The 25,816-nt window shown below is 51.2% G+C and overlaps 1 protein-coding gene across 2 annotated transcripts in view; it reads left to right on the plus strand.

The window, feature by feature from the left end:
• The window catches only part of Sdk2 (sidekick cell adhesion molecule 2), a 271,968-nt gene that overhangs the window by 233,380 nt on the left and 12,772 nt on the right, over positions 1-25,816 (plus strand). The window contains exons 34-44 of one of the 2 annotated variants that reach the window (XM_060386445.1): positions 742-798; positions 2,451-2,552; positions 2,652-2,767; positions 10,147-10,333; positions 13,602-13,739; positions 16,442-16,603; positions 19,070-19,195; positions 21,901-22,065; positions 23,170-23,310; positions 23,558-23,696; positions 25,390-25,516. In XM_060386445.1, the coding sequence (XP_060242428.1) occupies positions 742-798; positions 2,451-2,552; positions 2,652-2,767; positions 10,147-10,333; positions 13,602-13,739; positions 16,442-16,603; positions 19,070-19,195; positions 21,901-22,065; positions 23,170-23,310; positions 23,558-23,696; positions 25,390-25,516 (1,460 nt within the window). The remainder of the gene's footprint in view (positions 1-741; positions 799-2,450; positions 2,553-2,651; positions 2,768-10,146; positions 10,334-13,601; positions 13,740-16,441; positions 16,604-19,069; positions 19,196-21,900; positions 22,066-23,169; positions 23,311-23,557; positions 23,697-25,389; positions 25,517-25,816) is intronic. The other variant, XM_021634998.2, reaches the window with a different exon arrangement.

The following is a 25,816-nucleotide window of genomic DNA, read 5'->3' on the forward strand; positions in this document are numbered from 1 at the left end:
GAGGGAGGCAGGCAGGAAAGAGGAGGACATGTAAGGATGAGGAGGGGGAACCACACTCTTCACCAAAAGAGAAGTTAGCAGGAGAGAGGAAGCAACCTGGGTCACTGTGGCCTACCGTGTTGTGTCCCATTATCTCCAAAGCCTGTGGAGCCTTTGCTTTCAGGGATGTTCACAGACATCAAAATGACTGAACATAGAGAGGAGGGACAGTAAACCAAAGAACCCCACAGAAATACCCAATCCAACAGCTCATGTTATTTTCTTATCTTTATTTATTTGTTTATTTTGGCCAATGTCTGCCTGTGAGTGTGATTTTATATGCCCCACATCTAATCCACTCATATTTCTCGACGATAAAATTGTTTCTGGTTTATATGAGGAAATTCAAGACACCAGTATTTCACCGGGGTTTGCCCAGAGCTCCAAAGTTGAACCTGGGGAGCCAGTGGGATAAAAGGGTCCCCCAGAACTGCCTTCAGGGTTGCCAGGCTCTGAGAGGCTCCCCCATGACCTTGGTCAGTGTACACCAAGATAGGGATATCAATGTTTTAAGATCTACCCCTCCTCAACTTCTATCTGGCCCCTGACTCAGCACCAGGAATTGGAAGCAGTCCCCCTGCCCGCTCCATCGCCAGCCTTGTCATTCTGCCGCAGGCCTGGGTTCCCGGGGAGGGGGAGGGGTGCCTGTGTACACTAACCTCTGTCTGCTGTCTCCCTGGCCTCTCACCTCCTGCCCCCCAGCCTTGTACTCCATGCGGAACCTGACCCGGCCCAGCCTCACGCAGTACGAGCTGGACAGTAAGTCCCTTTGCATGGTGGTCCATCATGACCCAGGCCTCCTGGGATGGGATGGGGAGGGGGTCCTCAAGAATACCTGGACCCACCAGGCCAACCCACTTTCCTTGCTTACTTTCTGTTGCTATGGTAAAGACCATGATGAAAGCAACTTGAGGAAAGGGTTTATCTGGCTTGCACTGAGGGAAGCCACACAGGGCAGGAAAGAGCAGAAGCCATAGAGGAACGTTGCTTACTAGATTGCTCCCATGGCTTTCTCACCTTGCTTTCTTATACCTCCCAGGACCACGTGCCCAGGGATAGCACCGCCCACAATAGGCTGGGCCTTTCCACATTAATCATTAATCAGGAGAATGCCCCCACATACTTAGCTACAGGCCAATCTGATGGAAGCCTGTTCTCAATGGAGGTCTCCTCTTCTTGGATAGCTGAGTCAAGCTGACAAAAATATAAAATAAAATAAACTAACCAGCGCCCCCATCCACAGTGCTTGAACAGGACCTCCTACCACACATACAGCTTTTAAGCAGATGAAGCAGGAGACGTTTTGGAGGAGACTGCTCCAAGCCTACCCTCTACATGCTTTAAGTAGCAAAGAAAGTCTATAGGCTTGAATGGATAAAGGGTCAGCAGGTCAACAGGAGGAAGAGCATGCGACAGGGCAGGCAGGCAGGGGTCTGTTGCTGTTGCCTGACTTGACCTACGGAAGGCATGTTGGCCCTCACTGTCTCTCTAGCCATGTCTGAGGCGCCTGGATGGACTCTAGCAACCTCCAGCCTGTCCTTGTGTGGCTCACCTCTGCCCCTTCTCCATTTCTGAAGCCTCACTTTCCTCTGCTCACAGGCACAAGGCCTTCTAATCAGGAAAAAACAACCTCAGAGTCTAGACTTCCCTCCTCTCCTCAGCCTGAACTGACTCCATGACAGAACTGCCACCCTGGGGAACAAGGGTGGGAGAGAGACAGGGACAACAGAGTGTAGGGGATGAGAGGACATATCCCACCCAGGATGATAAAGCCCATTTTCTTACAGCAGCTTCTCTTCACCAGGCATCCCCACCAAGCACCTCAAACCTGACCAATAAATGGAATTTCTTCACCAAAAATTCACATTCCATAAACACTTCCCCACTAGGACTGAGCTAGTAGGGCTGGGCCTGGGGCAGGGGAGTACAACATTGAGTTGGAGTCTAACTCAGTGGTAGAGCCTGTGCTCAGCCTCTACCATTAGACACTGGATTCCATCCCTGGCCCCATTAGAGTAGGGAAGTAAGAGAGAGAGCTGGTGAATGGGGACAGGTAGGGACATGGCAGAAGTGGTTTGCATCTGCCATTGTGGGAAGAGTACAAGCAAGGAAGGCTCGAACCTCCTCCGCCCAGGGTGGCCAGGACTCTTAATGCTGCCCCCTTCAGTCTCAACACTAGTCAATTGGAGATTCCATTGTGTTTGTGACCCTAGAGCAGGCGTAGGCTTTGCATTGCATATTCGTGTTGGCAGGGTGAGGCTTGCCACTTAGCTGTTTCCTCCCTGGTGTCACATGGGGTGCTAGGGTGGTAGCTATGCCTCCCCCCTCCCCTGTAGCTCCAGCCCCAGTGGAGGATGCATTCCATAGGCTCTGTGACCTCTGTGTTCCTGACCCCCCACTCTTACCCATAGATCTGAGTAAGCACAGGCGGTACGAGATCCGGATGAGTGTGTACAACGCCGTGGGCGAGGGACCCTTGAGCCCCCCACAAGAGGTTTTTGTCGGGGAGGCAGGTGAGTGTGCCCTCGAGAGTCCCCACCCTGCCCTTGCCCACCTCCTCTTCCATAGCTTATGCCCTTGAACACTCACTCGCCAACCTCCATGCCCTGCAGTGCCCACGGCAGCACCACAGAACGTGGCCATCCACAGTGCCACAGCCACACAGCTGGATGTGACCTGGGAGCCACCCCCGCTGGACAGCCAGAACGGAGACATCCAAGGATACAAGGTATGGGTGATCCGGCAGAGGAATAGTGCACAGAGGGGCAAGGGGGTGGGGAGGGCTGGGTGAGTGGGCCCAAGCCCTTCCTGATCACAGCCAGGTGTTTGCCGTCAGGCTTCACTGCACATCTGCGACCTCGGCTCTCTGCACAGCTGACAAAACTGTGTCGATACTTCCGTTCTGAGGTGGGCTGAGCTGGATCCAAGGAACTCAGACCCCACCTGGCCTTATTCTGCTCTAAGTCGCACAATGCACAACCCCGCCACCTCCAGCCCCATATTCACTTAAGGCTTCGGAGGAGAAGGAGCTGGGATGTAGCTCAGTTGGTAAAGTGCTTGCTCCATGTGCACAAAGCCCTTGGTTCAATCCCCAGACCGCTTAAACCGGATGTGGCGGCCGCTTATGTAATCCCAGCACTCAAGAGGTGGGGGATAAGGATTGGAGTTCAAGGTCATGCTGGCCTTTATAGGTGGAAATAGGCCTCTGATGTAAGGCAAAATCCAGTATAGAAACATTTTCCATCCAGGGTGGATGAGGAAGAGATGGGGGGAGGGGGGGTGGCACCTTGCCAAGGAAGCTCTGAAGATGGATGATACCCCTCAAGGCTTTGCCCAGGAGTGCCAGCTGGGAAATCCAAATATTGCACTCATAGCATATGCCTCTGGAGGGAAAGGAGGTGCCAGGCAGAGCCAGCCACAGCATGGCAGTCACTAGACTGTTGAAGTTTAGAAGTGGCAAGTTAGCATACAGATCCAGGAAACGTGTGGGTGCCCAGGTTCCGTACAGAACGCAGCAGATTTCTGCTGTTCCCGGGAAGCGCTGACCTGGGCGTCAACTGCGGGGATGGACTTGCTACTTCTGGGATGTGTGCTAATCAGTGCTGGGGCACCAGTGCCCATGGACAAAGCCTGCTGCATCCACATCAGCATCCGGGCGCGGGTGGGGCTCAGCTGGCAGAGTGCCTACCTAGCAGGTATAAAACCCTGGGTTCTATCCCCAGCACCATGCATCCAGCTGTGATGGCGCACACCTGCGACACCCCAGCACTCAGGGGTTGGAGGCAGAAGCATCAGAAGTTCAAGATCATTCTTTACCATATAGCAAGTTCAAACCCAGCCTGGCCTACATGAGTCCCTGGAAGAACAGGGGGAAGGGAGGGGACTGGTAGACCCTGACAGATGACCATGGCCTGAGGGAGCATGAACAGTGCCATAGCCAGGGAGCAAGAGGAAGATGGCACCTCAGCCACAGGGAAGGAAGAAGAGGAGGCTGGAGAGACCTGGAGTCTGACTTCCTGTGTGTTCACTTCAGAACATCTGCAGCTGGGTGGTGGTGTCGCACACCTTTAATCCCAGTGCTCGGGGCTCGGGAGGCAGAGGCAGGCATTCTGAGTTGGAGGCCAGCCTGGTCTGCAGAGTTCCAGGACAGCCAGGGTCACACAGAGAAACCCTGTCTCAATAAACAAATAAATCTGTTAGCCACCCAGGGGGACAATGAAGCTGTAGCCTCGAGTGGGGCTTATGAGGTGTGGACTGTTGTGGCATGCTCAGCACATAGAAGGTGCTAGATGTACCTTCACAGACACAGATGAAAAACAAAAGAAAGAAGACACAAATGAGACCTGGAATAAAACCTTGAGTGATGACTCAGAACACAAAGGAGAACTCATGCTTCTATGGAGAGGGAAACTCGGATTGCCAACTCCTGACGAGAGACAGAACAAGTGCAGCCCAGGGAGCAGTTACTGCAGTGTTAAGAGAGAATTGCAGGCCGGCTGATTTGCAGCTCTTGTTGGCTTTTTCTAAGGTGCTGGAGGGGGCTAAGATGTAGCAAGCTGATTGGACGCAAAGCCTTGGGTCCAAACCTGTAGCACCCCATAAACCAGGTGTGACCTCTACACCTGTGCACCTGTGATGGTAGCACTGGGGAGGCAAAAAAAAAAAAAAAAAGATGCTGGAATAAATGACAAAAAACTCAGTTTAACAGGATTGGCCAATAATAGCCTACAGGTCAAATCTGGCCCACTGTCTTTGCATAAATAATGTTTTGTTGGGATCTAACCACGCCTGTGTGTTTATGAATTGCCATGGCTACCTTTCACATAACAGACCTGTATAGGTGCAACAGAGACAGAGAGGTCTGCAAAACCAAAAACTGTGATCAGCTAGTCCTCTGCAAACAAACACATAGTCAGGGTGGCCTTGAAGAGAGCTGGTAGAGCCATGGAGGCCCATGCCTTTAGTCCCAGTACTCAGGAAGCAGAAGCAGGTGGATCTCTGTGAGCTTGAGGCCAACCTGTTCTACATATGCTGTGGCCAGCCAGGGATACAGGGTGAGTCTCAAATTTTAATTAATTGATTGAAATTAATTAATTAATTAGTTGAGTGAGTGAGTAAGTGAGTTATTAGGCCATGGTGGTCCATGCCTGTAATCCAAGAACAGAGGGGGAAATGGGGATTATAAATTCAAGGCCAGCTAATCCTACATAATCTCAAAAATGGATGGATGGATGGATGGATGGATGGATGGATGGATGGATGGATGGACAAATGAATGAATGAATGGATGGAGAGCCACTGAAGTACTGAGGAAAAGAGGGGCTGATACAGGAATTATGAGTTCAAGGCCAACCAAAGCTACATAGTCTCAAAAATGAATGGATGGATGGATGGATGGATGGATGGATGGATGGATGGATGGATGGATGGATGGATGAATGGATGGAAAGAAAGCCACTGGGCCAGGCATGGCAGTACATACCTATCATCTGAAATAGAAAGCAGAGTTGAGGCAGGAGAACTGTGGGTTCAAGGCCAACTTAGCAAGATTCTTACTCCAAATTAACAAGGGTGAAACTGGAGAGATGGCTCATTAGTTAAGATGACTTGCTGTTTTTCTCAACACCCACAACTGGCTAGAAATCCTGTTCCTGGTGCTCTGACACCTTCTGACCCTGCGCTCTGTACAGTCACACACACGAACATACACACACATGTAAACATAATTGAAATTTTAAAATAAAATATAAACAAGATCTTTAAGTTGGTTGTAGTGATACACACCAACACTAGGATTCTGAAGGTAGAGGCCGGGTGGTGGTGGCACTAGAGAGGCAGAGGCAGGCAGATCTTTGTAAGTTCGAGGCCAGCCTGGTCCAGAACAGCTAAGGCTACACAGAGAAACCTTGTCTCAAAAAACAAACAAACAAAAGTTCAGAGTCCTCCTCAACCATATAGCTAGTTCTAAGGCTAGCCCAGGCCACGTAAGACTGTGTCATTAACTAAACAAACAAAAAGGGCCGGGAAGATGAGCGACTGTTTATCACGCACAAGGTCCTGGGATCCATCCCAGCAGTGCCTCCCTCCTCCTGAAAAAAAAAAAAAAAAGATGGAGAGAGACAACTGGTGTCACCATGATAGTTGGAGACAACAAGTCCTCCCTGGTCCCCCAGCCCAGTGCTCTACTGGGAATGGAGTGAGAGCAAAAGGAAAGGGGCGTGTAGCAAACAGCGATCGTCAGCTGTCTGTTCCCACAGTCTCCTCTGTACCTGTGGGTTCAACCTGTTGGGCATCATCAATATTGGATGTTGGGCCAGACTGAACATGGAGACATCTTCCTGTTAGTCCCTAGATGGTGTGCTGTGGTGACTGCTTACATAGCCGTGACATCCCATCAGGTGTTCTTAGCAATCTAAAGACAGTGCGGAACTCCAAGAGGATGGTGTGGGTTCATGTTGCTCTAAGTGGCCCGATTCCCCTCCTTTTAAAGCAAAATAATACCCCGTTGTATGTGCACGCATGCACCACGTGTGTCTGCTCACCCACTGACAAATATTTAGAAAGGCTTTTGGGGGTTTGGGGGGTTTGTTTGTTTTTGAGACAGTCTAACGTTAGCTCAGGATGATTTGAAACTAGCTGCGTCTCAGAAGATGACCTTGAACTTGTGAGCCTCCACTTCCCAAGTGCTGGATAACATGTGTGTGACGGGGTGCCTGGATTTCCTACAGCTTGGCTATTGTGGATCTTACTGCAGCGAACACGGGAATGTAAATGTCTTCTTCAAGATGCTGATTTTAATACTTTTGGACACATTCCCAGAAACAAGATTGCTGCATCATATGGTAATTCTATTCTTAATTTTCTTTGAAGAACTCCAGACCATTTCCCACAGTGGCTACGCCATTTTACATTTCTATGGATGACACAGGAGGCTCTAATTTCTCTCCATAGGGCTGATTATCTGTTGACACTTTGATAACCACCACCACAGTAGGAGACATGGGACAGGCCCTTGCCACTTGTTTTGTTTGAGACAGGGTTTTAGGTAACCCAGGCTGGTCTTGAACTGTGTAGCTAAGAATGACATTTAACTCCTGATCTTCTTGCTCCACCACCCAAGTGCTAGAATTACAGGCATGTGTTATGGTACACAGCTGGTCGTTGTAGTATAGACTCACATCCCTGCCACGTTCCCATGTTTACTAATGCCTGGTACCTTTCCAGGTTCCTGTTAGACATTTATTTGTCTTATTTTTGGAAAGATCCAGTTGTTTTCTTGCCACAGATATATATGAAGCCACAAGACATTGCGTTAAGTGAAATAAGCCAAACACAGAAAGACTGGACCACATGACCTGACTTATACATGACCTCACTCATCAGACTCTGTGGGATAGTGGTAACAAAATAGAATAGTCAAAGTTGTACAATCAGGAAGTAGACCGTGGTTGCCAGATCAGGGAGGGACTGCAGAAATGCTGGTCAGATGGTAAACCTTTCAAGCCAGCCATGGCGGCACACACCTTTAATCCCAGCACTCTGAAGACAGGGACAGGCTGGCCTCTCTGAATTCAAGCCAACCAGGGCTACAGAGAGAGACCCTGTCTCAAAAAAGAAAGTAGGAACATAACATTCAGGTACTAATCCAAGCATGGTGGTGCACACCTTTAATCCCAGCTGAGACAGGGCCACATAGTGAGTCCCAGGCCTTCCTGAGTCAGAGTGAGATTATCTCAAAAAAAAACAAAAATAACACCCAGGCATGTAAGATGAGCCTGTTCTTGGATCTAACTTGCAGTATGCTAGTGTGATAGCCGTGCCCAATAAAACTGTAGTGTGTACCTGAAATCCCCTGAGAAGCTCGCTCTTGAAGGTTCTCACTGTGGAAGAGCTAGAGAGATAACTCAGCAGTTACGAGTGCTGGCTGCTCTTCCAGGGGTCCTGAGTTCAACTCCCAGCAACCATGGTGGTGGCTTGCAACCATCTGTAATGGAATCTGATTCCCTCTCTGACATGCAGCCAGAACACTGTATACACACTAAATAAATCTCTTTTTTTTTTTTTAAAGTTCTCACTATGCGTCAAGAGAGGTAACTGTGTGAGGTGATGGATGCCGATTAGCTTAGCTTAACAAAGGTCCACAGTGGATGGATATCAAAACATCAGGGAGCTTGATGGGGCTCAGCTGATGAAAGAGCTTGTCTAGCCTTCCTGACTCCTGGGGTTCAAATCCCAGCAGGCATAAAACAACAGGCATGGGGGCTTTCCTATAATCCTAGCACTTAGGAGGTAGATGCAGGAGCTGCCATGTGGGTGCTGGGAATTGAACCCAGGTCCTCTGCAAGAGCACTAAGTGCTCTTAACCACTGAGCCATCGACATAGCTCAACAGAAAAGTGGTTGCTCATAGTTTAGTATGCCCCGTGATACCCAGAAATGATACATTATACATAAAATCATTCAGTAGAGGGAGAGAAACCTGGAGGGAGGGAGGGGAGAAGGGGAAGGAGGAGGAGAAAGAAATCAAAGACAATTTTGCTCCTTTATTCTCTTTTCCAAACCCTCAAGTAGGTTCTCTCTCATCCTGCCCCCCTAAATCTCACCCTGCTGAGGTTGCTGATAAATCTGTCCTGTTCTTCGTCGGCCCATCACAGGCTTTGTCCCGCCTGTCCCCACAGCAGTCTGCCTTGCACAGTTGAAACATGGAATTCTTCAGCCTGTTTCTCCTCACACTGCCCATCACCCCCCTGCCTCAGGCTCCTTTGCTGTTCCAGCCCCTTCTGCACATCAAAGGAGACGCCAGGAATCCATCTGTCCCTCCCCCCTAGCTAGAAAAATCCAGCAGTTCTCTGAGCATGCTCAACAAACTGTTGATGTTCAGGGGGTGTGCAGACCCGTAAAGCTAGCCTTGAGCTTTCCCCTAACTGAACCCAGCAGAAGCTTTGTGTCTGTTGGGTTCTCACAGTCTGAGGACGACTGAGTGGATCAGTGATTTTTATGAATGAAGACCTCAACTGCCCATATAAAAAGAGTCAAAGGAAAGGGAAGCAAGGTTGTAGAAAAGCAACGCCTCAGTAGTAACAAGATGTCCTAGCTGCTGGTTGCACATGCTGTGGGTGGACACTTTTATTAGCTCCTTCTCACTTTTATTGGTATGGAGGAAATGAAAAGCCAATATCATGCAGAAACCTCTTCAGGCAGCAGGTGGCGCCAAATGATCTGCAATCCTGTGCAAGGTTTGGGACTGTGGAGGGTTGCAGCTCGACATTCTTAATGTAGTTTGGGAATCATCTGTGTGAGCTTAAGAGCTCATTACAAGGTGCCTGGGGCTGCACACGCAGCTCCTGATGCATTGAGTACCTAAAATCTTCCACAGGCATGAGTATCTTTAGAAGTTCACTGGTTCCCGAGAGAAACACAGCTCCCTCTTCTTCAGTCCTTACAGCCTACAGCCCTCAGGATCACCCTGAAAGCGGGTATCCTTAACCTCTCCGCAGAGGAGAGAAATAGTGCCCAACCGAGTCATGTGGTTAGCAAATGGTGCCATCGGAATTCAGCTTCCACCCAAAAACCATCTTAGACCAGCCTTCCCCTGCAGCGGACTTTGCAAACTGGCACACCTGGCATGTATCAAATTGGACCACCAGGAGCTTTGCAAAATGTAGTGTGTGTGTATGTGTGTACATAGGTGCATGTGGCCTATAGGAAGGGCAGCTCGGAGGCTCTCTGCTCCTCACCAGCCCCCTGGCATTGCCATGCTATTGGCTCTTGGGCCCCACACATGAAGCAGAGCCCACGATTGTTCTCCCCTCTCCAGCTCAGGCTCGTGAGACTCAGCTTTCTATTCTCAGGCTGACATGTCTGTGTTACATGCGACAGGCAGCAGCCACGGTGAACCAAGATCTACAGGGGATGCAGTTTACAGTCTAGCAGAGGATATGTATTGGCTACTAAAAGGAAAAGTTCTGGAATCTTTCTCAAATAGCTCTTAGCCACTTCCATGGTTTCCAGGTTGAAAGCAAAGGTGTCTCTGAACCCTGAAACAGAGACAGAGGGGAGGCCTATAATTCTTCACCCCTCTCAACCCCACAATCATTGGTTCCCACAGATTTATTTCTGGGAAGTCCAGCGGAGGAACCTCACTGAGAAGGTGAAGACACTTTTCCTGGCCGAGAACAGTGTGAAACTCAAGAACCTGACTGGCTACACGGCCTACATGGTCAGCGTGGCGGCCTTCAACGCTGCGGGGGATGGGCCACGGAGCACCCCCACCCGGGGCCAGACTCAGCAAGCAGGTAGGGAGGAGTCTCGGAGAGGTCAGCTTGTGAGGACAAGAGGACCACGCCTCAGAGATGTCCCATGCAGCCCGGAAGCTGGGTTCGGGTACCCAGGTCCCACTTCCAGATTTCCTGCGTGAGAGGGAGCCCAGCCTGCAAAATGGCTCTGTGTGTCCAGAAAAGTAAAACTCTGTGGGACCTTGAGAAAGCCCCCTAGATCTCACCTGAGTCCTGCCCGCCTGGGACTTTGGGATAGCCACCACTCCCCAGCCTTCCTCCTCCTTCCTTTTGTTCTCTCTTCTTTTGTTCTCTCATCTCCGAGCCTTTGTTCCTCCCACCGAGATGTTCACTATCTTCAGAGAGCCCACACTTTGCTTCACGCTGGTGATGCAACAGTGAAAACACAGTAAGTCTGTGTCCCGGCGAGGGCCTCAGGCCATACAGAAGCGCAGGTGAGCTGGCTGAGATGGTGGCCAGGAGAGGTGAGCTAAGGGCGTGGATCGCTTTGCATAGGCCTGGCCAGGACGGCTGCACCTGAACTGAGATTTGAGTGAGAGGAGAGCAGCTGTGGGAAGTTCTGGAATCAGAGCAGGAAGCAGGGTTTCCATCAGAGGGCCAACAGGTACAGAGGCCTGGAAGTCAGAGGGGATTAAAGGAACAGAACCCGGTGCTGACAAGAAAGTGACTGGAATCTCCAAGGGTCTGGAGGATGGCGATTTGTATTAAGTGTGGTGGGGAGATACAGGCAGAGGAGGGGGTATTAAGAATTAGATCTTGGGGGCTGGAGAGATGGCTCAGAGGTCAAGCACACTGGCTGCTCTTCCAGAGATCCTGAGTTCAATTCCATGCAACCACATGGCGGCTCACAAACATCTATAATGAGCTCCCATGCCTTCTTCTGACATGCAGACAGAACAGTGTAAACATAATAAATAAATAAATAAGGAATTAGATCTTGAGCTGACTCAGTGGTTAAGAGCACTGGCTGCTCTTCCGAAGGGAATGGGTTCAAGTCCCAGCACCCACATGGCTCCTAACTGTCTGTAAATCTAGTCCCAGGGGATCTTCTGCCTCCACACACACATACATGTAGACAAAACACCAATGCATATGAAATAAAAATAAGTAAATAATTGTTTTCTAAAAAATAATAATAATAATTAGATCTTTTTATGTTTTGAAAAACTGGCTCTGCCATCTGGGCTGAGAGACTGGAGGGAGAAGCCAGAGACAGAGAGGCCAGATGAGGACTAGACACAGACATGATGGAGGAGGGAGTGAGGGTGCAGATCCTCTTGTTCTGGGGTATCCAAAGCCACTTTTTACTCAGTGTCACACCGGGTCCCCCACAGAAGTCCCAGGAGTTGGCAGTGCAATGTCACTTCTGTTTTATAACAATCCAGGGGCACCCCAGAAAAGGTGGCTTTTGCTCAGGGTCCACTGGTAGGTCATAGGGAAAAGGACAGATGTCAGAACAGAGGACATCTGAGAGAATTCAGGAATTTTTGGTTCCCTCCTTTTCCCTCCCTCGCCCCCAAGTGGATTTGAACAGTCAGCCCTTCAAATCCATGAAATCCGTATCTGCAGATTCAACCAACCAAAAAAGAAAACTATTCCCCCAAGTTGCTTCTGCCTGTAATCCCAGCACTCAGGCAGGCAAATCTCTGTGAGCTCGAGGCCAGCCTGGTCTATAAGGTGAGTCCAGGACAGCCAAGGCTACACAGAGAAACACTCTCTTGAAAAAACAAAACCAAGCTAATGAACGAAAATGTGTCTGTACAAACAGTACCAAATAACAAGTGTGTCCATGCTGAATATGTACAGACGACACTGAATAAAAACTATGGGAATCGTAAGTAACCTGGTGTATGGGAAGGGCTGGAGGGTATCTGAGTGGTACAGCGCTTGCCTGACCTGAGAGAGATGTGCTGGGTTTAACTGCCAACACCACAGAAGACAGGGGCACACAGAAGGATGTTTGTAGCTTAGATGCTGAAGTGATACCATTTTATATGAGACAAGCAGCCTCAGATGTTTTGTTGTTGTTGTTAGAACCAGTTGCCTGTGGAAACAGAAGGCCTCCAGAAAGCAGATTTTCCAGCTTGATGTATTCCTTGCTATGGATCCCACTAGTCTTAAGGAGTTGTAAAAAGCAAGCTACCAGAGACAGTTTTTAACCGGGATCATCTCTGGGACAAACCCCAGTTCCTGGGGTGCCTTTCCCTCCACTGGCTTCCCCTGGTCAGCCAGAGGCTGAGCTTGGGTGTGCTAGCCAATCCATCTGCCTGCCTGCCCATCTCCATAACACTCCATCATTGTCGCTGGTACGGATATGAGCCCCCAGGAGCCTAGAAGCTTCCGGTGCTGTAGCCTTAGAACAGAATGTCCTGTCCCATGTCCTTCTAACCCCAAGCGTGTTGAGGGGGAGGGCAGGAAAGAACCCTGAGTTCACCTCCATCCTTCAAAGAGAGCCAGGGAGAAGGAGCCGGAAACTGTCGAGATTAGTTCTGGCTTCATGGGAGGCAGCACTGGACAATAATAGCCTGGCCATCCACCCAACCAGCTTGGGATGCTGGGGCAGTGGGGGGGGCGGGGTGCGCACTTCCTGTCTTGCCTCTTTGCCGGCCCGCCCCCGCCCCACCCCCCTCCCACCACACACTAGAAATCTTCCATCCCTGTGTTTTCAGAGTTACCCCAGGGATCTCAGAACAAGAAAATATCTCTTCCAGAGGATCTGGCTTCCTTGGCCTGGCTCCTCCTGACAGCATGGTGTCTCTTTGACAAGCCCTGCAGCCCAGGGATGAAAGGAAGGCCATATCCCCGGGAGTTCTTGTTTAGCACCCACTCGGTATCCGAGGCGGAGGCTTCCCCACCTACTCTAGCAGAGATGCCGAAAGACACACCCCACAGTGCCAGGAAATGATCTTGACCCACAATGACACTTGGGGGTCACCCATTGTGATACAGTGACTGGTCCCATGATTCTAGCCAGGGCTCAGAGCCACATAGAAGGGAGTCCAGACTTTCTGTCTTTAAGGAGGGCTTTTCTCCTAGTGCCAGAGCCTCTGATATTAGGCAACTGAGTGCTAATGACGTCAGGGGAGGAGGGGAGAGGGTTCAGGGCCTTGGTTGACCCTTCCTGCCTTCCTTTTGTGCCTAGCCTCACTCTCTCTTCTTCCCGGGCATGGACCCAAAGGCTCCCGCTAGTTGCTTGGAGCCGGACCTGAGGCTTTGAACGTCCACAGAAAGAGAAAAACAGAAAAACCATTTTTCTGTCTCTCCACAGCCCCCAGCGCCCCAGGCTCGGTCAAGTTCAGCGAGCTGACCACAACCTCAGTGAATGTGTCCTGGGAAGCCCCACAGTTCCCCAATGGTCCTCTTGAGGGCTACAGGCTGGTCTATGAGCCCTGCACCCCAGTGGATGGTAAGTGGGGCCCTCCCACGTAGCCTGAATTTTCCCCTTTCAAAAGCTGGTTTGCACATAGAGACCATATCAAGGTCATCACTCCAAAGTTAGATGTGATGAGACTCTTCCTCTCAGGGGAGACTGAGGCTTAGCTCAGGGATGGGATGTTTCTGAGAGAAAAGTCAAAATAGCATCATAAAGCTGCCATCGCCTATGCAGGCAGGGAACCTTTATTTATTTATTTATTTATTTATTGGTTGGTTGGTTGGTTGGTTTTTTGAGGCAGGGTTTCTCTGTATAGATTTGGCTGTCCTAGACTCACTCTGTAGACCAGGCTGGCCTTGAACTCACAAACATCCAACTGTTTCTTCCTCCTATGTACTGGGATCACAGGAGTGCACCACCACACCCGGCTGGCAGGGGACCTTTATCATAGTCTTCCTGTTTGATAAACTGAATCAGGAAGAGCAAGAGGGAATCCAAACAAAATATAGTTACTACAAGAATGGACAGCACTCTGAAGAAAAGAGTCCTGGGATGTTCTCATGCCATCTGGCCCCCTTCCAAGCCTCAGAGTTCTTCGCATACTCCCTTTGGAGGGTCAGGGACCCCTTTAGAGATCAAATGAAAGCCTGGGAGCATCTCCCCAGGAAGCTGTGTGAGAGCGAGAAGTCACCACACTCCTGCCCTGAAAATGACTGTCCTAGCCCACACCATTTGCACTGTCCTCTCAGCCACTACTCTTCCCAGGCCCCCAACCAAGACCCTGCTCCACCTCTAGCCCAATGCCAGGCTAACCCAAGGCCAGCTGACAGGAATGAGCCAGGGATGAGCAGAAGTCCCCAGAAGTTGCCATTGTTAGATGCCCACAGCCATCATAAGAGAACAGGGGACTTACAGGCAAGAAAGGGACTGGGCTTCTCAATGCCTGGCTCTCCTTACCACAGAATGAGACTGCCCTAGAGGTGACACCTTGGTGGCAGGAAGTGACCACTTCTGTGGTCACCTCCCCACCCACCCACCCACACACACACACACACACAGCCACACATACTCCTCCCAGCACTGGAGCCTGGTAAGAATAAGGCAGCCAGCAGTTCTGGGTCAATTCTGGGTCAGGGTGAAAACAATGGTCCTTGGTCTTTCTTGCCATTATCTGGGTGCCAGCACCCCATCCTTCAGATCTGGGCTGTGTCAGAACTAAGTGGGAGGCAAGTCCCAGGAAGAGATACAGGAAGGAGCAGGGCTAGGTCAGAAGTCAAGAAGTCAAGATGCAAGGGACCGAGACAAGCTGAGGTCCCAGTGGCTTCTACCTGGTCTATCCGGGGACCTCCTACTTGGAGAAACGGACTACTTGACCTCTTGTGATCTTATTCCATCAGGGTTTAAAATCTGTGTTCTCACAGCTTCCTGAGTAAGGATCACCATTTAGCATGTGCCACAGCTCTGCAGCAGGTCAGGGTACCTCATTTCCTTATAAAGAAAGCCAAGGTCTAGGCCAGCACTATCAAAGAGGACTCACTTGATAAATGAAAGGGGTTAAAGGTGTGTCTCCACTGCAAGAGGGCTTGCCTGGTATGCAGAGTCCTGGGTTCCATCTCAGCACCACAAAAGCTAGCCATGGTGGCTCATGCCCATAATTTCAGCACTCAGGAGGTGGCGGCAGGGAGATCTGGAGTTCAGGGTCATCCTTAGCTCTATAGCAAGTTCAAGACCAGTTTGAGTTAGTAGAGACCCCACATCAAAAATAAATAGAGCCTACAGATATGACTTAGCAATTTAGGGTACTAGCTGCTGTTCCAGAGGACCATTTCCTAAACGCCTACAAGGCAGCTCACAACTGTCTGTCACTCCAGTTTCAGGGAATCCAGTGACCTCTTAAGCCTCCTTGGACACCAGGCATGTAATGCAAGTGCTACCCAGACATCCATGCAAGCAGAGTATCCATACATGTAAGATAAAAATTTAAAAATTTGCCAGGCAGTGGTGTCACACGCCTTTAATCCCAGCACTCAGGAGGCAGAGGCAGGTGGATCTCGAGTTCGAAGTCAGCCTGGGCTACAGAGCAAGTTCCAGGGCAGCCAGGGCTACACAAAAAACCAAAAAAACAAAATAAAATAAATGCATAAATAAATAAATTTAAGTAAATAAAGTACCTACTGCGTGTTTGGTGCTCTCTCCTTATTTGGCTCTCAGGGACACTTAGGGAAAGCACAGAGCGCACAGTCAAAGCCCCCATCCTGCCCCTAGCTGCCATAACCTGAGGGGCTGAAGCATCCCTCCTTCAACCCTGAATGCCAAATGGTACAGGGGCTCCTGGAGCTAGGCTCTCACTGGCCCAGAGCAGCACAGAGCTGGCACTGGGCCTGGAGTAGGAGCTGGAGCAGTCACTAGGTACCATCCAGCTCCAGTTCTGGAGGTCTCTTCGCAGACCTTCCCAGAGGGTGCTGATGGGTGGCATAGAAGTGAGATAAGATGGAGACTTCGTGGCTATTCTGGGACGGGCAGACAGGGCATGGTTTCCCTCCGGGTACTTTAACTATGGAGCCCTTTCTTTCTGAGCTCATTGACAGAGCCATGCTCCTGACACGGCATTGGCAGCCTGTGGGCTTGAGTGACAGCTGATTTCCAGGAATGAAGGCCACAACTGTCACCTCTGCCCAGTAGCTGCCAATGGCCTTGATGGCCCTGTAGCCCCTACCCATGGTTCTTCCCTACAGGGGTCAGCAAGATCGTGACAGTGGACGTCAAGGGGAACAGCCCACTGTGGCTGAAGGTGAAGGACCTGGCGGAGGGCATGACCTATCGTTTCCGCATCAAAGCGAAGACCTTCACCTATGGGCCTGAGATTGAAGCCAACATCACCACGGGCCCTGGAGAAGGTAGGAGAGATGCTACACTGCCCTGTGCACATCCTCAGGCCTCCAAGTAGGAGGGAGCCCATGGGGTCCAGAGCTAGATCTGAAGCATAGACCAGGAATGATGCAGCCTGGCAGGCATCCAGACCCCCAGCCTGGCCAGAACCACCTCCCCATACTGCCCCCTCCCTCCACCCCTGTGAGGAAGAGCGTGGGTAGGGGCTACAGTTAGCTGGTGGGAACAGGGCTCTCAGAGCTAGATGCAGAAGAATCACCCGCAGCTCTTGTCCAATTGTACACTCCCTGGGGGGACACAGAGTTTCCACGAGATGTAGCCATCTCCTCTGGTGATGACACTGGCACCTCCAGTACCTCTCTGATGAATGGCCAACCTCCTCATAGCCTTCCCTAATACCCAACACCCACTTTCTCCCATTTTCAAGACAGAGTTTCTCTGAGTAGCCCTGGCTGTCCTGGAACTCACTCTGTAGACCAGGCTGGCCTAGAACTCAGAGATCTGCCTACCTCCGCCTTCCAGGTGCTAGGACTAAAGACGTGTGCCACCAGCTTTCCCAGCTGCTTTTGCACATAGAAGGCCACTTTGGATTTCTGTATCAGTGCCCCACTCTTGGGATCCCTCCCTAATCCTTTCTTTCACTGCCCCTGACCTCTGCTCCTTCCCACTTTCCACCCAGGACCCTGGGTTTAGTCTCCACAGGCCTTGTCACGGGTTCAGGTTTTCCCTTGCTGAACATAAAAACCACCTCCTAGGCAACCCTGCTGCCCTGACCCCTCTCTTGAGGAGGAACGCAGCCCGACTTCCTCCAGAAGTCCACCTCCTTCCCCTCCCTGCACCACAGCCGACAGCAGACTCTGGTCTTTCTCCAGAGCATGGGCTGGAAGAGGGAAGAGGCTGAGGAGCCCAGGTCCTCTTGCCTTCTACCTGCTAGTGGGTTTATGTCCTCCCCCCCCACGCCCTTGTGTCTCACTCAGAGATAGAGTGATTCTCAGGACCATGGCAGGCTGCTGTCCCAGCTATCCCAGCTCTGCTTCTCGCCTGCGACCTCCTGGGATCTAGAAGCTGGAAGAGGGCTGGCAGATAGCAGGCCACTGAGTGCAGCCTGTTCTGGCTTAGGGTGTAACGAGTTCCAGTGTGGAGTCTGTGGGGCGGGATAGGGAAAGCGTTGGACAGGAAGTAGAAGAGGGATGGAGGATACCAAGAAAACCAACCTTTACCCAGCTGGTGTAGGTAAGCAGGGTTGACAAGAGACAACACCCAGTCCAGCTGTCCTTGACTTACCGGGAAAGCCAGAGGCAGCCCTTCCCTCCGCCCTAAGTGATGTCCTATACACAGTGCAAAGCAAGGACTCCTAAGGCCACCTCGGCCTGCACCCCAGTCTCAGGTTGTGTCTCCCCTTCATGTGCTACAGTCAGGATGCTCCTTAAAGAAAGGAATGAGAAAGAAAATGAGGCCCTCCGAAACTGCACCTTCAGAAGTGGATATGGGGACTCCAACTGTGTGAGAAATCTCTGGCCTTATGTCTGGGTTGAAGGGTCCTCCTGGGCTCTGGACGGCTTTGCTGAGATGCTGGACTCACGTTCTCTTCCTATCAGGCATCCAGAGGCCACCAGCCTGCACTCATGCACACACCACTGCCTCAGCCCCTGGTACTGTGAGCTCATAGGAAGCATCTACTGAGTGCTAGGCTCTAGGAAAGGTGAGCTCCATGTCTAGTGGGAAACAGGCTCGGTGGGGCCCACACATGGCAAGAGTCTCAGGGAAGGTACCAGGCTGACTGGAACACGCCCAGTCAGCTGGGATGCTGTATAGACAGATAGCTGGCCCAGTCCTCTCAGAGCACAAGTTGCCTCCTGTCTGCTATTCTACCTCCCTTCTCCAATGTCTCAGTCTGCTAGACACCTCCTGCCAAGTTCTCCTCTTTAGGCTTCCTAGAGCCCAAGCCTGCTTGCTCTACACCCAGCCTAACAGCACACACATGTTGGGGGTAGGAGAGTTCAGCCCCCTCATCCAGACCTTTATCTCTCTGGGCACATCCCACCAGCAGTCCATTCCCCCCTGCTGCCCACCATGGTATCTCCTTTCAGGATTTTCTTCAGCAAGGCCCTTGCAGATGGGCAAACTGAGGCACCCCTGAAGGATTCCATGAATGGGCCTTGTAATAAGTTCTGGCTAGATTTAAATGCCTTGGTCTGACTCAGCTCTTGAGCTCACCCCAGAGCCGTCATGTACACCCGGCCTTGCACTGAGATTCAGAATGTGGGGTGTAGGAATAGCAGGAGGGGACAGCAGTCACATCCTGGCAGGCCTGGCCCGAGATAAACTCCTCAGACCTCGTATTTGCAGGGTCCCAGAAGCTCAATGGCTAGAGTTGATCTGGTTGCCCAGCCCCCTACACCAGCACAGGCTGTTGGAAAGGGAGGCCACTCTTGGCTCCACAGATGCCCTTCTACACTACGGGATGTTTGCAGGTGCTCCAGGACCACCAGGTGTGCCAATCATCGTACGGTACAGCTCAGCCATCGCCATCCACTGGTCCAGCGGAGATCCTGGCAAAGGACCCATCACACGCTACGTAATAGAGGCCAGGCCTTCAGGTACACCCCTCCCCAGGGTGGGCTGTCTTCCTTCCGTGGCCCACTTCCTGCCCTCCTCCTCTCCTTACCCGTGGGCTTGTTTCTATCCTCCATCCTTGAAGGTACACATGCTGTTGCAAATGAAACTAGAGGTGGGGAGTAGAAGATATGCTTTCTCCTCAGGGAATTCCCTCGTATGGACCAACTAAGGCTGACTACGGCTAAAGATGGTTCAAGAAGCCAGAGGAGGGGCTGGGGAAGTGGCCCTCATCAGTGAAATGTTGCAGACACGAGGACCCCATTTACATCCCCCCCATAGAAAAGCCATACATGGAGGTGCACATCTATAATCCCAGCACTGAGCAGATGAAAATGAGAGGACCCCCAGAGTCTGCTGGCTAGAGTCGGCAAGCTTTGGTTTCAGTGAGGCACTGTCTCAAGTGCAGTTAACAAAGACACACAACATTCCCCTGTGACCACCACACACAAGAGTGTGTTCATAAGCACACACACACACACACACACACACACACACACACACTTGCAGAGAAACTAGAAGAACAAGGGTTCGGCTCATGTTAGTTAAATGCCCGTGTCCTACTTGTGACTCGCTATTGTCATCCTACCGACCTCTCCTGTCAAGCCTGAAATCGAATCACAAGAACTTCCAAAGCCATCAGGCCAGGAGCAGCTGATAAGTCACTCCTGAGGGGGCTGCTCTCTCCGCTTCTGTTTCACTATCGTCCCTGCACCTGCTTCCCATTACTCTGCAAGCTCCAGCTCCCTCTGTTGCTAGGTTTCCAAGCTAATCGGAGGTGCCCAAGTCAGCCAAGAGCTGCTACGGGCCCGCTCTTGGTATTCAGAGGATCTGTGCCTAGGCAGATAGAAGTTGTGAAAGATAAGGCAAGTCTCTCTCCCCAAATGGGAATTACAGTCAGAGGTAGGAGCCCTATCAGTAGTTGTGAGTGTGTGTGTGTGTGTGTGTGTGTGTGTGTGTGTGTGCATGAGATCAGCCTCAGTTGTAATACCTTAGGTGCTGTCCACCATGTATTATGAGACAGGGTCTTTCACTGGCCTGGTACTCACCAAATTAAGCTAGGCTGGCTGGAGAGCAAGCCCCAGAGGTCCTCCCAACTCTCCAGCACTGAGATCCCAAATGTTTGCCACTATACCCGTATCCAACTTTAAAATAAAAACCTGGGGCTCCAGGGACCAGACTCCGATCTTTACACTTGCAGGGCAGGCAGTTTTCTGGCTGAGCCATTTCCCCATAACACTTACGAAGAATTGAACACCCCCTACCACAGGTTGTACCTTCCTCAGGGTGGCTGGGTGCCCCTCACCCCGATAACAAAGAGTTAATTATTCCAGGAGATCCTGGAAGCCGCCACCATTGCCCTAACCTTACACTAACCATCATAGCCACAGTAGCTGCGTATCTAGCAAATTCAGATACACCACTTCGCCCACGCCGCAGGAGGTGCTGGCTGTCTCCCAACTGCAGATGGCCCTGCCTGGACCTCCTTTGCCGGCTGTTGAGTTAGCCCAGAGGCCTCTGTGTGCATCTCCTCACCAAGGCCTGTGCCTGCTTACTCCACCCAAGTTGGCCAACCTGGTAGCTAGGCTGTGGATGCTGGCCCTGGAGCCCGTTGATTTTCCAGCATTCCCTGGGAGGCCCAGCATGAGCCAGCATGAGCCCTTCCAAGTTTGGAGGTTGGGACTTAGTACACACAGGTGGAATGGAGGAAGGACTGAGCCAGCATTCCATGACAGAGCATGAAGGACCGAAGCCAACAGTTCCAGGGAAGACAGGATTGTGGGAAAGAGAGGGACAGGAGAGTGAACCATGAGAATGCTAAGACAAACCTTAAAACTGTTAGAAAGTGGGTTGTTTTTCAGAGATGGCTGTCTCCCCTCCTTTGGGCTGCCTATCCCCTCCATCTGTTCCCACCATGCTTACAAGCTCTTCACAATAAAATAGCCTTGGTGGTACTAAATACCCTGCATTGCTATGCTTCATGCAGCACAAACTAAGCTAAACATACCAATTGTTTCAAGCCAGAGAGCTGTCAGGCAGAGCAGAGCCAGGGAGAGCTTCAGTCTGGAACTGGCGGGCCTGTGAACTGGGCCCCCACATCTGCTGACTCTGGGGATGGAGGCCAAGGCCACTGAGGGACTTTCCAGCAGCTTCTGGCTTGGTCTCAACGCCCAGACCTCTTCCTTTGTTTGTATGTGGGTACAGTGAAGGGGGGGGTGAGTATAAACAGCAGGCAGGAGGCCTCAACCTCTAGAAGGCATTTTGGATTTTTTTTTTCTTTTAGGTCTCACTATGTCTCTCAGGCTGATCTCAAACTTAGGAACCTCTTTCCTTGACCTCCAGAGTGCTAAGTTCATAGATATGTCAGTTTTAGAGTTTAGTTTCTCAGATCAGGTGTTTAGCCTATGTTGGTTTGGTTGTCAGAGAATTTACTGCATAGTACATTTTACTGCATAAAACATTTTTAAAATGCTTTACAGATGTTTTAAATTTAAAGAAAAGGTTAAGAGGCATCCTACCCCCTCTTAGAAGGTTTCTGTCTCTGAGACCTCCCTAAGAGCCATGCTCAGGCATAGCATTGAGCCCCTGACCAGACAGGACCCACACTCAAGGAAGTGCAGCTAGAACCAGATCATGTGGGCTCTGAGGCTCCTCCACCTCACGGTGCCTCCTCTCTATGCTCCTTCAGATGAGGGGCTCTGGGACATCCTCATCAAGGACATCCCCAAGGAGGTGACTTCCTATACCTTCAGCATGGACATCCTGAAGCCAGGCGTGAGCTACGACTTCCGGGTCATCGCAGTCAATGACTATGGCTTTGGCACTCCCAGCAGCCCCTCCCAGTCTGTGCCAGGTACCTGCCTATAGGGTGACAGGTCAGAGTGTTTACAGAAGAGCCTAGTGACATTTGGGGCAGTGGAGAAAGAAGGCAGACACTGGGCAGCAGAAGTACCAAGGTGGTCATCCAAATGCACTGTCTCTCAGTCCCCTCTAACCATGGGCTCTGGGTCCCAGGCCTACAGCAGTTCACAGCTCCAGGGGAAGTTGCCAGCCAGGCCATAAAGCATGTTCCCATGGAAGCCACCCGTAGGTGGGCCATGTTCACTGACCCGCCCTTCCCCTTCTTTCATTCCTCCCATCCAGCTCATCTCTGGGTTCATACAGGGCACTAGGTCTACACAGCCATGGCCCTGGTCAGTTACTGACCACTTTGAACATGAAGGCAGAAACTCAACTCAAAATTGCAATTCTCCTCTCTGGTTGGGCATTAGCAACCCAGCTCGGTTTTCCACCCATATCCCTGCTCCTATGCCGAAAGAGATAGCACCAAATTATCAAATGCAAAGAGTCCCAGATGAAAATAATAGAACCAGCCCCTCATTGGCTGCAGCCTGGATTAGGAGTTTCTGGGTGCAGCAAGCAAAGTAAGGGGTGGGGTACTTCGATAGAAAGGGAGGCTCACAGGCAAGGCATTTTAAAAACGCATTCCTGACCTCTCTCCCAACTTCCCTAGCTTTCTGCCATTGGTTTAAAAAAAAAACAATTCACTACAACTTTGAGGGAAGTTCTCTCAGGCATCCTAAAGGCCAGAGAGGCATATTTCCCCATACAAATTAGTCTGTCTATGAAAGTCCTTTTCCCCAAGGCAAGAGAGCAAAAGCAGGAAAAGAGCTAATGTACTGCTATTCTTCCTTCTTGATCCCTTGGCAGACATCGTTAATCAATCCCAGCACTCTTTAAATAAATCCGTGGAATTCTTAATTAAACCATAAAACTTTTCTCAAAACAGTCCACCAGGCAAAACTTTGCCTGCAGATCAAAGCTGGAACTTTTAGAGTGCACAGACCCCCACCTACCCATAATGCCCATTAGCGGGCGGTGAACCCCAGATGGAATAGGAGTCTGTGGGCAGGAGAGTACTGAGCACTCTGGTCCTGACAGTGCACCCCTATTGCAGCCCAAAAGGCCAGCCCCTTCTATGAGGAATGGTGGTTCTTGGTGGTCATCGCCCTTGTGGGCCTCATCTTCATCCTCCTCCTGATCTTTGTACTCATCATCCGAGGTCAGAGCAAGAAGTACTCCAAGAAGACAGACTCGGGTGAGTGGCCCTCCATCCACCGGTGGTAGGCTTGTCGCTTGAGGGTCTCCTTCATGTCTGAGGGCTGGGCAGGTCTCTTTCCTGGCAATACCCCTTCTCAGGTAGGGCAGCCAGGAATTCCTCCACACAACCTCAGGCTCTGGTCTGGTTCTTGATGCTAATAAGCAAGAAAAGGGAGAGAACGGATCTGAAAAGGATGGCATGTGATCTGACAGGTACCACTCCCCTATCCCTACCCCGCCCTCAGGAGGCAATACCAAGTCAGGAGCCCTCGGCCACGGGGAGATGCTGAGCTTGGACGAAAGCAGTTTTCCCGCTCTGGAACTCAACAACCGGCGGCTATCTGTGAAGAACTCTTTCTGCAGGAAGAATGGCTTGTACACCAGGTACTGTCCCTGCATGTGGGGGAGGCTTGAGGGCCATGCACCAAAGCCCGAAGTAATGGCTGGGAAGGAGCATGGAGTCTTCCCGATCCTGGGAAATAGCATCCAAGCGTCAGGGCTGGCGATGGTCAGCAGGAGGTGGGACCCCAGCAAGATGCCCAGGGGTTTGTGTTAGTCCCACCAGACCCAGCCACAACTTAGGGAACGTTAGGACATCCACGAGGAGGTGAGTACTAAGAGTCTCTGCCAGTAACTGCAGAATGCAGAAACATACAGAAGCTAACCTGTAGTTATTTGGCGTCAGTAGCACTGGCCACAGAGTCACTGGTAGTAACTGGCCTTATAGATGGCCATTCACCCCAGAGGTAAGCTGAACAGAGCCTAGGCACCTCAGTAAGAAGTGCCCCATTGCTTATGCCCTCCCTTAGCAAGGGGAGAGTGAAAACCTTCTTCCCCAGGCTTGGCTTACTTCTGTTGGAATAAGTCAGGATCTTGTTGTACCCATCTTTTGACCTCTGGGAGCAGTTAGCATGGAAAGGCCTTAGGGTATAGCTCAGCTGGCAGAGAGCTTGCCCACCAGGTGTGAAGCCCTGGGTTTGGTCCCTAACACCACTGGATGTGGTGGTGTATACCATAATCCTGGCAGGTACTTGGTGGGGACAGAGCCCTGGGGATCAGTCCTTAAAGGTCATCTGAGTCCCGTAGAGTTTCAGGCCAGCCTTTATTACACTGGATCCTTTCTCAAAAGCTCAAAGCAGTGAAAAAAGTAGATGCCATTGGTAGGAGCCAACTCCCATTCCTGGTTTCTTACTCCAGTCTCTCCTGGACATTCTTCCCTGTGGCCACCAGGCTGCTCATTCAGAAGAACAGGGGATGTTCCTGGGCCCCACCTGGTACTCCTCTGATAGGATCCGGCAGTTTTATGCTCCAAGAAGCTCAAGGAAGTTCGGGAGTTCGGAGCTACAGCCAGAGGGACTCCTGTCTCCAGCCTCAGCCATATTGACATTCACGGCTCAGTGGAGACGGCAGGCTGGGGGGGGGGGAAGAGTGCTGCGGTGAGGGGGCAGCATCCTCTCTGAGGGAATTCACAAAGCTGCTCTCTGTCTCCTCTTGCAAGGATAAGCCATGTGTACTTCTCCACGGGGGTTGAGGGGACGGCTGTGGGCAGAGCAGGCAGGCTCTCATCCCTCGCCAATGCAGCCTTCCAAAGAAAGAGGCATTTGAAGCAGTGGTTAAACTCACCCAAGCCTGGCATGGCTGCCACAGCCCCACTGAGCAGGCTCCCGGGCCTGCTATGTGGAACAAGGGAGCATTTCTCCCATGGCCACACCTCCCCTTGTCCCCCTGCCCTTCCTACTCATAGGACTCACAAATAGAGGCCTGCATATTCTGTGCCCCTGTGGGAATGAAAAAAAAAAATCTGTTTTCACCAAACCAGATGCAAGCTGAACTGGTCACAGTAATGTTTGCACATGCATGTATTTGCTCAGGCACACAGATACACATACCATTTGCCCTGTGTATTCAAGGGTATTATAGTGACATCTTATTTTCTCTTGCTCCAAGCCTCTCTCTCTAAGGCCCAGGCTGACACAGTGTGGTCACAAGGAGGAGCCCAGGATGGAGGGGCTGGTGGCCTGTGTTCCTCCAGACCTGTTTGAGGCCACCTCTCAGCCCCACTCCCTTCTCTCCCTAGGTCTCCTCCCAGGCCCAGTCCAGGCAGCCTACATTACTCTGATGAAGACGTCACCAAGTATAACGACCTCATCCCAGCTGAGAGCAGCAGTCTGACTGAGAAGCCCTCGGAAATCTCTGACTCCCAGGTGAGGGCCACAAGGACCCGGTGCCTAAAAGGTAGTGGCTGCTACCAAATGGGGGTGAATGGATGAACAGCTTCTCATTGCACAGCCATCCTCCTCTTTCTCTCCCTCCTCCTCCTCTTCCTCCTTTCTTCTCCCATCTTTCCTTCTTTCCTTCCTTGGCTAGTGCTGTGGAGACTAAAGGGGTTGGCGAAGCTATCCGGCAGTCATTCATGGGCCTGCCACCACCACCTCTCAGCCCAGCTCGGAGTTTGCCCCAGAATGAATGGGGTCTGGACCACATGAGGTCTCTACTCAGGCCTG

Source organism: Meriones unguiculatus, chromosome 7 (genome assembly GCF_030254825.1).
Source record: "Meriones unguiculatus strain TT.TT164.6M chromosome 7, Bangor_MerUng_6.1, whole genome shotgun sequence".
NCBI lineage: Eukaryota > Metazoa > Chordata > Mammalia > Rodentia > Muridae > Meriones > Meriones unguiculatus.